This window comes from Camelus dromedarius, chromosome 20, assembly GCF_036321535.1.
Source record: "Camelus dromedarius isolate mCamDro1 chromosome 20, mCamDro1.pat, whole genome shotgun sequence".
In the NCBI taxonomy this organism is placed as follows: domain Eukaryota; kingdom Metazoa; phylum Chordata; class Mammalia; order Artiodactyla; family Camelidae; genus Camelus; species Camelus dromedarius.
Genome location: NC_087455.1, coordinates 31,285,367 through 31,298,517, shown reverse-complemented (window position 1 = coordinate 31,298,517; position 13,151 = coordinate 31,285,367). Strand labels below are relative to the sequence as shown.

The following is a 13,151-nucleotide window of genomic DNA, read 5'->3' as shown; positions in this document are numbered from 1 at the left end:
TACTTAGTAAACAGCCGTGAATCTGCTTAGCTCATAGAACTATAAAAAGTTTTGTTTAATCCGTGTTTTTTCACAGCTTTCTTTTTGATTACAGATAGAGAGAGATCTTAGAAATGATTCAACTAAATCTGATTGAATAGTGCATATAAAATGAACTGAGGTTAAAAAGTATATTTAAATTTTTGGCAGAATATATGAGCCATTTTATGACTGTGGGACTATTATAGCTATATAGCTTTCACATTTTTAAGAAATATTGTTAAGAAAAAGGAGTTAAATAAAATAAAGTGGTGCTTAAATACTCCATATGAATTTATTAGACTAGCATATTCAGCCTTTATACCATGGATAATCTGTTACAGCTGTTTTTGTTGCACCTGTTTTCCTGCTTAATAATTAAATTTCCCGAGTCTTAAAATTGGCCTTGTTTCCATCAATTCATCATAGTAATGACAGTTTATTGCCATTTACTACTAATTTGACTTACTTAATATTCTTATATCGTTTCTTAGCTCACTGAAATGCAAGCCGAGAGTAGTTATTACAGCCCTCAAAAAGTAAAATCTAAAGAAGTATTGTGTTGGGAACAAGAAGGAACTACAGTTGAGGTAATCTTTCAACACTGAACATATGTTTAAAAATCTTTTGAATGGTCCTTAAAGTTAGTATTCAGTAAATGCAGGTTTTTATCATAGGTAGTTTTAAAAAAATAAGTTTTCTGTTTCTGTCAGGGTCAGTATTGTTTGAAATAATTTTTCTTTAACAAAGATTTTACTGTGATATGTGACGTTAATTTTTTTCTTTCATTTTTCCATTTGACCTGTGTGTACTCATATGGATGTGTGGATTAGTGTTCTTGAAGTGCAGTTGAGGATCCAAAGTTTTGATGATACAGAGACAAAAAAGATGTTTCTTACTTTAATAGGTTTTGTGATCTGAGGAGAATAAATTTGGAAAGGTCATAATCCTAGAGATGTTTCAACTAATTTAGAAATTCTACAAGGAAAGCCTGTAACATTTCTATGAAATTCAAGTTCATAGTTCTAATGTTCCCTTTCCTCTTGTAGGCCCTTATGATGGGAGAGCCTTTCTTTGATTGCCAGATTGGTTTTGTAGGTTGCAGAGCCATGTGCCTTAAAGGAATTATGGGTGTTAAAGATTTTGAAGAGAATATGAATAGAACTGAAACCGTAAGTCAAAATCTCCACTTTCACCCATTTTTTTTTTTTTTTGGATAGAATGCAGGGATAATGAGGTGCTTATTGAAGTGTTTAACCATACCAAAAATTTTGTTGGACTACATATATCTTTGGCTTGAGAAGGGAACTTTACTATTTTCCCCTGTAAGAAATTATAGAGCTCTGGGGAATTTAGAAAGTTGGTAGTACTTAACACCTGGACAGTAGTTCCAAATACTTTCCAATTCATAAATGTTTCTTCTTTCTTGTTTATGGCAGCTACTTGGAGTTCCTCTTTGGTTTGTTAAAATGTTCTTTGCCAAAATAGGCAATGGAAAATTGTCTTTTTACAGGTCTTCAAGTTGAAGTGATTTGTATTGACTACTGACTTAGTGTTATAAAACCAAAGTTTTATTTTCCTTAACTGTCTAATGATTTTTCCTCCTGTGCAAAAAACTTTGTGTTTATTTTCAGGAAGCCTGTTTCTTCATTTGTGGTGAAAATTTGAGTGTAAAAGGTTTGACATACCTCACAAATTCATTATTTGATTACCGAAGCCCAGAAAATAATGGTACTCGTGCAGAATTTATCTTGGATGCAGCTAATCATAAGGTCAGAGAATATATATTTGAGCCAAATTCTAGGCTGTGTTTGCATGGACACTTTATGTGAATACTTGTGATTGCCATCTTTTTTCTCAAAATAATGTATTCTGAATGCTAGTTGTTTACTGAAACATCTAGAATATTTTTGTCCAGCTTCTATATCTAGAGAGGTTTGGGAAGTGCACAGAGATCTCTGCTTTCATACAGTATATAGCCACAGTAGTTCACTTAGTCATTCCCTACTGTTAAAACTGTCATGGAAGAAACATGTAGAATTATTCTTTGAATTTCAGTTACTTTTGAAGTGTGGAATTAATGAAAAGAGATGAAGAATTTCACGTTGGACTTCGTGTATATCTTAGTATTGCTTGAATTCTTTGTATAAGATTATGTTAATGTACTTTTTAGGGCATAAATTAAAAAATTCAAAGAAAGTTACTGAAGAGTAGTTTAATAGAATCAATAATTTACATTTTAGCCCTTTTCACTACAAACTTAATTTTATAGTTGAACATAAAAGAATTTAATTTTTACCTAATTAACATGTATTTAAAATATTTTAGTATATCTTTAGTGTTTGAACTGTTTTATATAAGTGTACTAAAATATTTAAGGAGTAACTCTATTTGAGAGTATATGTTTGACAGTTTTGTGTTGGTAATAAAGATCAGGAACCACTGTCCTGCTCCATTATAGGTATTCATTAACCAAACATTATTGATGAAGTGGTTAAATTGTCTAGTAGAATTACAGATGTCCTTTTGTGTGGTTTGTAGCAGAGGTAACACTAACTTTTTTGTAACTGAATTCTTTGAATAACCTCTGTTCTTTCGTTTTGTTAATCCTTTGAGTTGGTACATATTCTGTGTTAGGATATATGTCTGATTCTTGACCTATTAGATTTTAAACTCAAAAGTCTCCTCTGTACAACATCCGTTCTGTTTGCTTTTCTTTGTTGGCAGGAGACATACACTGAGATAGCTGGAATGCAAAGGTTTGGGGCTTTTTACATGGATTACCTGTATACAATGGAGAATGCCAGTGGCAAAGGTACTGGTTTCTTTCCTTTATGTTTGCTTTTCCTTGAACAACAGAAACAAACACTTCTTAGAAATCAAGTGTTACCTGATTAGTGTTGCACTCTGTTACATCAGATTAACTTTCCATTACTTTGGGGAATGGTTTAATTTTAATGTCATGTTAGAGTTTTCTTAGATTCTTAATGTTTTTAGTCCTTTCTTTGTGCAACTGACTGAAAAGGCATTTTGTATTATTAACTAGAATTAGTTCTAATATGTATCAAATATTGAAAATTTTGATACATCAAATTTTATATTAAGTTGTCAAAAAGCATAAATAAACATTTCTTTTTCAAAACATATATTTTGAAGATTATATAGATCCTAAGGATCTACTGTATGGCACAGAAAACTAAATTCAGTATCTTGTAATAACCTATAATGGAAAAGAATCTGAAAAAGAACATATATGTGTGTGTGTGTGTGCGTGCGTGTGTGTGTATAACTGAATCAGTTTGCTGCACACCTGAAACTAACATAACATTGTAAATCAACTATACTTAAATAAAAAAATATTTTGCTCACAAAAACAAAAGATTATATAGATTTTTTTATTAAAAAAGAATTTGTTGTTTCAAGCAGAAAAGTAGAAATAAGTTCTAGAAACTATGGACAATCTTTTATTATTTTATGTGTTTCATTCTTATTATGTTAGCAATCAAATGATTTCAAAAATTTAACTATTTGATATTTTATTTGCACATCAACATAGTGTGTTGTGCTTAGTGCTCCAGTCTTCATATTGAAAATTTAGTTAAAAGATTCACCATTTTTTGGGTTAATTTTTTATATTTTAATGATTTCTTTGTGTTAGGTGATGAGTTAGATATTGTGAAGGCAAAGAAGACCAAGTCATTTCTTAAGAAACCAATAGGTAGTGTTTATGCACTTAAATAAATGATTATAATAATAAAGCATGTTAAGAATAGCAATATGAACACACAGGTAAAAGAGGTCCAGGTGAGAAAGTGACTGCTTTTGGCTGTGGGGTTGAAGACTTCATAGAGGAGTTGATCTTGAAGGATCGTTAAGTTTTGTTAGATGAAAACAGTTTAGGAAGGAAAGGAAGTAAAGAGCAGTAATTTTCTGCTTCCTCCTTTTGTAATGGATTTCTAAATGTTAGTGTTCTGAAACCTTGGATTCACTTCTTTCCCTAAACTCTTCTTGAAGTAATCTTATTCTTTTCCATGGATTTAAGTACCTTCTGTATTTACATACTTGACATTTTCCCTTCTGTATCTTACATATATCTCAAAATTGAATATGTCAAAAATTGAATTAGTAATACCTCCATGGTCACCTACTATTTCTCCCCTATTTCCAGTTTTCTTTTATTGGAAAAATTTTCTACCATCTTCTAGTTGCACAAGCCAGAAACCTGGGAATCATCACGACACACTTCTCCTAGCATCCTAACCATCAGCACATTTTGTCAAATTTTGTCTCCAGAATCTATCTTGAATTCCTCTCCTTCTCATAAGCACCACTGCTACCACTCTTGTCTAATCCTCTATCTTCTCTAGATTCTAATAGCTTTTTTACTGGCTTCCTGTTTCCACTCTTGCCCTCCTATAATTCATACTGCAATCAGACTGGTTTAATTTTGTGCTTAAAATCCTCACTGCCTTTGCATTGCTTGATTTAAAAACAAAATTTAAATAGTTTATCAAGTTTTGGTTTTGAGTTACTTAGTGGATAATGATAACCACTAAGGAAGATAGAGACACAGAGGGAAGATGTTTGGAGGAAAAGTTGTGTTTTGAGGTACCTGTGGATATTGGTAGAGATGTTCAGTAACCAATTAGATGTTTCAGGTTCCCCCTGCTGTCCAGAAGAACAGCATTCCTGTGAAACCTTTGGTAATCCAAAGTGGTGTAAAGTGAAGAAGCAGTTACCTTAGGACACATCTTGTTAATGGATGCACAAAGTAAAGTGAGATAAAATACAGATACTCACAGACACACTTCAAAGCTATGATGGCTTGATGCTGAGATTCTGAGTGTAGTTGCTGGGGAAGAAGCTTGGTGGTGCCACTCTCAGTGCTGGGGGTTTGCACTGCCTCTATAATGCCTTGTTGCAAAACAAATGCTGAATGCTATTTCTGCCTTTTTTTATAAAAGTGAAAATCCCCTTTGGATTTCTTTTGGTTAGGGAAACAGCTACTAATATAGATCTTTTATAAAAGTGAAATGGCATAAAGCTAACTTTTGAAAAGCAAGGGATACCTGTATATGAATGTGCAATTCAGAAGTCTGTTCTAAGAACTTGCAAATTGTTATTGTGTTGTAGTTGCCAAATGTAGGTTGGTAGGTTTCTTCTGGTTTAGTGTGATGTCTTATGCATGTGCTATGGATTCAGTATCTTGTGAGGAGATGGGGTATGAAGTAGTGGCCTTTCAAGGAAACCTAACACTGAAAGTTTTGTTACTTGTACATATTCTGCTTCTAGAATTTTTAAGAGATTGAAACATGATTTCTGTTTGCTAGGGTGCCTATATGTTTTCTGCCTGAGAGGCTGGTAGTTAGTGTTTGAATTTTTCATATATTCCATTCTTGTGAATAGTATGCAGTATTATAGATATCTTAGTCCTTACTTTTTTTAAACAAAATGATGGATCAGAACATACAAGCAGAAAAGTTCTATGCATTTATGTACAGAATAGCAAAGAATTATAAGCATCTGTGTATTCCCCACACAAGCCAAGAAACAGGACAGTGTTAGCATCTTAGAGCCTTCTGTGTGTTCCTTTTCCATCAGTCTTCTCCCTCCCTCACCAGAAGAAACTGCAGTTCTGAGGTTTGTGATAATCGTTTTCTTGTTTTTGATTTACCACTTACACAGAAATTTTGTGAGCGGATAATTTTTTTTGAGGAAATGATAAAATTCCACTGTTAATTTAACTTGTGAATGTCACATGTACTTTAAAAATGTATTCATTCACCCAGTAATCTGTTCATTTATTCTTTGCCTGCTTTTAGGTAGCTGTGTTCGTATGTTTGCTTCTTATTGTGAATCTATAGTCACTTATAATGTAGTGACGGTGATTATAATAGCTAATGTATATTGAATGATTTTAAATGGAAGGTGCTGCTCTAAGTGTTTTATGTACAGTAGCTTATTTAATCCTCATATTAACCCTATAAGGTAGATAATAATACCCTCATTTTACAGATAAGTAAATAGCCAGTCTTAACACAGGTTAAGTAACTTGGCTATGATCAAATACCTGTTATATGGGATTTGAACCCAACTAGTATAAATCTATAGCCTACATTCATGACCACTGTGTTCAGATTTTCTTCTTTCTTGGATTACTTGAAACAAGAAATTTGTAGATTTTTCATTATTTATGAGCCTAAGAAAAATATTTTGAATTTTCACAAGATGTTAATTTCAAAACTTGGAAATATTTTATCTAAAATTCTTGATTGGTTGTGACTCGACGTTTGTTTCTTCGGTCCAGATTATCAAAAAGTGCCCTCAATTTTATTTTATCTGAATGTAGTATTAAACTGATAATTTCACGAAGTTTGTAGTGAATTTTGAAATTTTGAAAGCAGATTTGATTGGTACGCTTTAAGTAGCTCACGCTAATATTCTACTTAATGTAAAAAAAACTAGTAAATGCAGTAAGAAAAAGGTTATATTATTTATTTATGTTTTGGTAAATGATGTAGTAGTACTTTGCTCACATTATAAAATAGCATATGAAGAAAAATTCAGTTTATAAATTTCTGGCGGCTCCTGCTTGATATTAATAAGCATTCTGATAGTTATTTCATTTTTGTTATGCTACTTGAAAGCACTTAGTGTTTTAAAAATGAAATTTCTTATTAATGTAACTTTAAATATTACTGTTATAACTACTACCTTTCTAGTCTTTATTTAGGAAATTATTGCCAATTTTTTATGGACCTAAAATAGATAGCTGAAAATGTAATCTACCATAGAAAGATTTTAGAGACATAGAGATAAAATTGAAACCATTCAGTTATTGGATTGAGGAAAAGGATGAGAGAGAGGCATCATGGTTCATTGCCCTTTTGAATCTGGGTATCTTGTGACAGTACTGGTGTTAATTTAGGTGAATGTTGAAATAGAAGGATTCTTGATTCCTACATTATTCTCTTTAAAGGTTAATTTTCTAGCTTCTGGAGTAGAGCTATTCTCTTTTTTTTTTCTATAAAGGTATGGATTTTTTTTTTTAAACTGAAACTCAGACTTATAAGGTATAAGTTAAATATAAGCCAACTTTTTAGAACTAGTAGGGAAAGAAAGCAGGTGAATCTCTAGTGCAAGAGGACAATGAGGGATATATAGTTCTCACAGATGAAAGTAGAGTTCCTTCTTGCACACTGACAACACAAATGGTTGATGGAGTTGTTTTGATAACTTGCAGATTCCTCTTCAGAAGGGAAGAAGAATAATTTTGTGTTGTTAGATATAAAAGTACAGATAGGTGTGGGCTGTGCAGGTTTGTTGCCTCTGGTTATCCTGGAGGGACTGACAGGTCCTTCCTTTTTATTAGGCTAACTGGATATTGTCTTGACTTTTAATGAGAATAGTCAGATATTCAGGGAGCTGGAATGACCAGGCCTTGAGGGTGGTTACAAGTAAATACCTTGCTGAAAAGATACAGCTAAAAGCCATTCACAATTTTACATTTCAGATAAGCCACTGGTATCTAAATTTAAACTGCCTTATAATCAAGTTGCATTATCTGGGAAAAAATACAAGCCTTCTGTTATTTTAGAGGCAATCTGAAAAAAGAAATGTCTTCTCATAAAGTGACATAATAGTCCCTTCAGTACTCAAAGCAGCACATTTTCCTTGTTTTTTGAATATTGTGATTTTCAACCAGAGTTCTTCTGGTTGTGTTTAAGTTACCTCATCCTAACAGGTAACTTTAGAAATGCCTGATTTAGCTATGAAAAGAAATTTTTAAAATGTGAATGGTATTTTATTTATACCTAACTTCTAATGTGACTCACTGTTATTTATGTGTATCATAAAATGATCATAAAATATGCATAAGATTAACTTTGTATGTTTTGTGACATTTAATTCTGTGTGATCATCTTGTTAAGAATATATGAATAATTATTTTTTGTCTGTGGTACCGAGACTAAAGATTAAACTGAACTCCTTTGTTTGAAATGAAGGAAATGTATTTTTGAAAAAGTTATTAAAAGGCATAGATAAGGAATTTTTGTGTTCGACTGGACCTTCCTAGATTCTAAAGATAGTAAATGTTGGAAAGTTTTACTCAACTATATTTGTTTGAATAAAGAAAATGGCATAAGAGTTAAAAAATTAATATATGTTGTCCCTTAAAATGGTGGATTTATATGTTAAAACCAAATCTCTAATGTAAGGTGTGTACATGGTAGATAAGGAGACATACCGGTAAGTAGAGCCAGGGTTTTCTTTAGGAGACAGCTTTGGTTCCTCTTCAATATATGGGCAGGTAAGGAATTGAGGAAATTAGATTCTGCACCATGGAGCATGGCCATAATGATTTTATTCTGGAAAAAGTTCAGAACGAGTAATACCTATTGTTTACTTCCATGGTCATTATAAAATTCTCAAGGCACCTTGTGAACATGTAATTTTAAGCAATCTATTTTTCAGTGAAACGTCTAAGATGAAATAATAGTAAAATGTAACTTCCTCCAGAGTCCTTCTTCCTAGTCAACATAATAGTATTTATTGTGCATAAAATTATTGGATATAGGCCAATTAGATTCTAGAGAATAATTTTTTAAGAATGACCATTTCAATTTTATAGCACTTCATTAAATAGATACGAAGAATGCTTGTTTTTTATTTGTTTTTTGTCGATAATGTCTTCTCATCTGCACAAAGAAAACTATATTCCAGCAGGGTACTGTGTATCCAGCTGATGGAGAATTCGTTTCAAGGCATTTAGGTATAAGCTAAAAAGATAAGAGTAACATTAAGACATATCCTTGATATATCTGGTGCTTAAAAATTAATATAAAATTTGACTTCTTGTAGGTTCTGCAAATCAACAAGACTTTTCTTCAGGGAAAAGTGAAGATTTGGGGACAGTTCAGGAAAAGTCTACCAAAAGCCTTGTTGTAGGTCCTCTTGATTTTCGCTTGGATAGCAGTGCAGTACATAGAATTTTAAAAATGATTGCCTGTGCACTGGAACATGAATATGAACCATATAGCAGACTGAAGCCAGGTTTGTTTTTTGCTTAATTTTGAATCTCTTGCCAATTGATTTGAATAATTATATAATCCAATTTGTTGTATTTCGCAAACTTAACCTTTTTAGCGTATTTTCTCTTATCTAATGTTCATATAATTAGTTGTTAACTTCTACACTTAAGTTTATCTTTAAGTTATGGGAGAAGTCAAAATTTAGAAGTTACTTGTATAAGTACGTACTTTATTTGCCAGTATTTGTCAGTATTTTATTGTCATACCTTTTTGATACTTTTTCCGTTGGATACTCATGAAATATGACCATTCTTCTACCATAGTGAATTCTAAGGAAGAGACATGAAGGTGGGTTCTAAACATACACATTTAACATTGAAGAAAACTTAGGTCTTACTTGTAATAAGGAATTTTCTGTATGACTGGTATTTTCTACATGGTATGAAGATTTGGTTATCACAGTTTCATAAAATACATGTTTATTTTTTATGCAGTAAAGCACTCTAGGACACAATAGCATGATGAGGGTGTATAGAATAGTGAAGAACTTAGCCCATGGGGTGAGACTATGGTTTGAATTCTGACCTCTACTTCTTACTGACCTTAGGAAATTAAACTAACATGACTGATTTTTCCATTTCTCTATCTCTATAATGAGTTTAATTATTGTGACAGATGGTTTAATTGTCTCCTCAATATTCATTCTCCTCTTATTTTATAGTAATAGAAATTTCTATGGTAGAAATTTTATTACAGAAATAAGGACTCCACGTCCCAAATGTAGTCATGTGACTACGTTCTGGCTACTGGAATGTAAGCAGAACTTCATGTGAATTTTTTTGTAACATGGCTTTAAGAAGAAAAGAGCATGTCTTCCTTTTTTTCTTTTCCCCTTATTTCTGGATGAAAAAAATTACAATGGCAGAGCTGGAGCTTCCAGCTTAGACTATGAGATGAGAGCTGCATGCTGAGGATGACAGAGCAACTAGACAGAGAGCCTGGGTCTTCAGCAGTGCCATGGCACCGTGCCAGGATGGACCCTTTAGACTCACGTTGTGTGAAAGAGAGATAGGCTTCTGTTTTTGTTGATGCTTCTAGTATTTTCTTTTGTTACAGCACATTCACTCTTATCCGAGATGATACACTAACAGGACCCACTTGTTTAGTTTAGAAAGATTAGTGCCTGTAAAAGCATGCAACCCGGGGCTTAGTCCATAGTTAGTGCTTGATATGTTCGTTCATTCATATCATGCACCTTGCTTGAATGCCTGCTCCATGCCAGACACTCTGAGAAGTGCTGGGGTAGTATGTACAGAATGGCTAGAACAAAAATAGTGACAACATCAAGTTTGGGGGAGGATGTGAAGAAACTGGGTCACTCATTCATTACTGGTGGGAATGTGAAATGGTATAGCCACTCCTAAAAACAGTTTGGCAGTTTTTTAAAAAAATGAACATGCAACTGCCGTATAGGCCAGCAGCTGCACTCCTGGGTGTTTATCCCACAGAAATGAAAACTAATATTCACACAAAAAACAGTACATAATTAATTTTTCTCATGTAAAAGTCCAAGCTGGTAGGTACTACAGGGGACTAGGGTGACTCTGTTTTATGAGGTTATGTTAGACCCAGAATTCTTTCTAGCTATTCTGCCATCCTCTGAAGTGTATCTCCTCCACACAGTCAGTGTTCGCTTACCAGTACAAGGTCTAATTTTAGTCAACAGGAAGGAGTAACAAGAGAAAATAGTAGGTACGTAGTCTTGTTAAATGATAACAAACCGCTCTGTCATCCTATTGACCAAAACTTAGTAACATATTTCTATACCCAGCATCCAGGAAGGCTGGAAAAATGTATGCTCTGAAGGAGTCCATTTATCTGACATAAAACTCAGAAAGTTTTGTTGCTAAAAGGAAGAAGAGGAGTTTGCAATTAGCAGTCTGTTCCACAGTGGAATTATGCCATACAGACACACATACACATATACATGTATATTAAATTAATTTTTATTTCAGTTTTTATTTGGAATATGATGTATATAAGGAACATCTGCTAGCTGACTGTATACAGGCAGTTCTCTGCATGGTAGTTAGAGACCATAAAACTGTGCAAAATGAAATCAAAGTGATCATAATCAGTGGGGCAAATTAGTTATTCCACACTTTTTGATATTTTTGTCAAAACAATAAAAGCTTTAACTATAAATTTTATAGAAGTGAAAAAATAGTAAAAAGTATAGCAACAAATTAAGTGTTTTGTTTCTTTGTAAAAAAAAAAAAACTAGTAGTTTGAACAGTGCTGTCTCCTTCTTGTCGTATAACTTACAGTATGGAACAAATGTCTTTCCTATGTCTTGGCAAATTGTCAAACTCCCAAGTTTGGATTAGATTCCAACATTTTATCCCATACACTTTCAATGTCCTAAAAACCTCTGTGAGTTCCTTTAATGGGAAGTATTTTGCTTACATCACTTCTGGGACATCTTCATCCTTTTTATCACAACCACTTTTCTCATCTACATTGATGTTTGTCTTCACTAGGTTTCCCTAGCTGCACAATCAGGGTCTCTCCAGTTGTGGAGTGTCAGTATTCCCACAGTCAACATTTCATCTGTAACTCCATTTGTTTTTTATTAGAATTTCACTTCCAGCATTTTCATTTTTCTTTACTGCACTTTCATCTTTGATTGCCAGTTCATTATTTCGATAATCCAGTTTTGTAAAATGTCACATGGATTTATCACTAGTAAACAAGGAATCAGTACAAGTACATGCTTTACTGTCTGTGCCAGAGCTATATGACAGACACTGGTAACCAGTAACCAAATCTGACAGACTTTAAAAGAAGTGACATGATTGGTCACAGAGCATGATGTTTATCTCTAATGATTGTGGACTTTAGGGCTAGTAGTGAAGTTAGTACTTTATGCAGTTATTTACAGTCATTGTACTGTGGGAGCTGATATTTGATCTGTGTTTTTTGGGGACTTTTTTTTTTTTTTTTTTTTTAGCTAAAACAAGGTAGTTGGAATTCAGAACTGTGTGAAGTGAAAGCTGCCTGTACGTACATATATATGAGTGCATAAGGGTTAAATCTTAAGTAGTTATAAGTCCTTCTCCACTCTTTTAAAAATTATGTATTGAAGTGTAAATACATACTGGAAAGCACACAAAACCTAAGGGTATAGTTCTGGGAATTTCGTAAAGTTAACCACATCTATGTGTCTAACTGTTCAAGAATTGGAACTTTACCAGCTCTCCAGAATTCTTCTTGCCCTCTTCTGGTTATTACTCTCACCTCAGGGGTAATCACTGTCCATCCTTCTAACATACTAGGTTTAGTTTTGCATATTTTAGAATTCTTGTAATTGTAATCACACAGTATATACTCTTATCTATAGCTTTAGCTTACATTACGTTTGTGAGATTCCTTTCCATTGTAGTATAGTATCCCATTTTGTGAATATAGCATAACTTATTTATCCATTTTATTTTTTAACTTTTTTTTGAGTTATAGTCATTTACAATGTGTCAAATTCCATTGTAGAGCACAATTTTTCAGTTATACATGAATACATGAACATACATATGTTCATTGTCAATTTTTTTTTTTTTTTGCTGTGAGCTACCACAAGATCTTGTATATATTTCTCTGTGCTATACGGTATAATCTTGTTTATCTATTCTGCATATGCCTGTCAGTATCTACAAATTTTGAAATCCCAGTCTGTCCCTTCCCACCCACCACCCCCTTGGCAACCACAAGTTTGTATTCTATGTCTATGAGTCTGTTTCTGTTTTGTATTTATGTTTCTTTTTTGATTCCACATATGAGTGATCTCATATATTATTTTTCTGTCTTTTTCTGGCTTACCTCACTTAGAATGACATTCTCCAGGGACATCCATGTTGTTGCAAATGGCGTTATATTGTCGGTTTTTATGGCCAAATAGTATTCCATTATATAAATATACCACATCTTCTTTATCCAGTCATCTGTTGATGGACATTTAGGCTGTTTCCATGTCTTGGCTATTGTAAATAGTGCTGCTATGAACATTGGGGTGCAGGTGTCTTTTTGAAGTAGGATTCCTTCTGGATA

The 13,151-nt window shown here is 33.1% G+C and overlaps 1 protein-coding gene across 12 annotated transcripts in view; it reads left to right on the top strand.

Moving 5' to 3' along the window:
- The window catches only part of VPS13B (vacuolar protein sorting 13 homolog B), a 626,989-nt gene that overhangs the window by 63,588 nt on the left and 550,250 nt on the right, over nt 1-13,151 (top strand). For all 12 annotated transcript variants that reach the window (XR_010377054.1, XM_064476933.1, XM_064476934.1 and 9 more), the window contains exons 9-13: nt 513-608; nt 1,068-1,190; nt 1,653-1,790; nt 2,746-2,833; nt 8,881-9,072. Coding sequence is in view for 11 of the 12 variants with exons in the window: in XM_064476933.1 (XP_064333003.1) it covers nt 513-608; nt 1,068-1,190; nt 1,653-1,790; nt 2,746-2,833; nt 8,881-9,072 (637 nt within the window). In the remaining variant the exon portion in view is untranslated. The remainder of the gene's footprint in view (nt 1-512; nt 609-1,067; nt 1,191-1,652; nt 1,791-2,745; nt 2,834-8,880; nt 9,073-13,151) is intronic.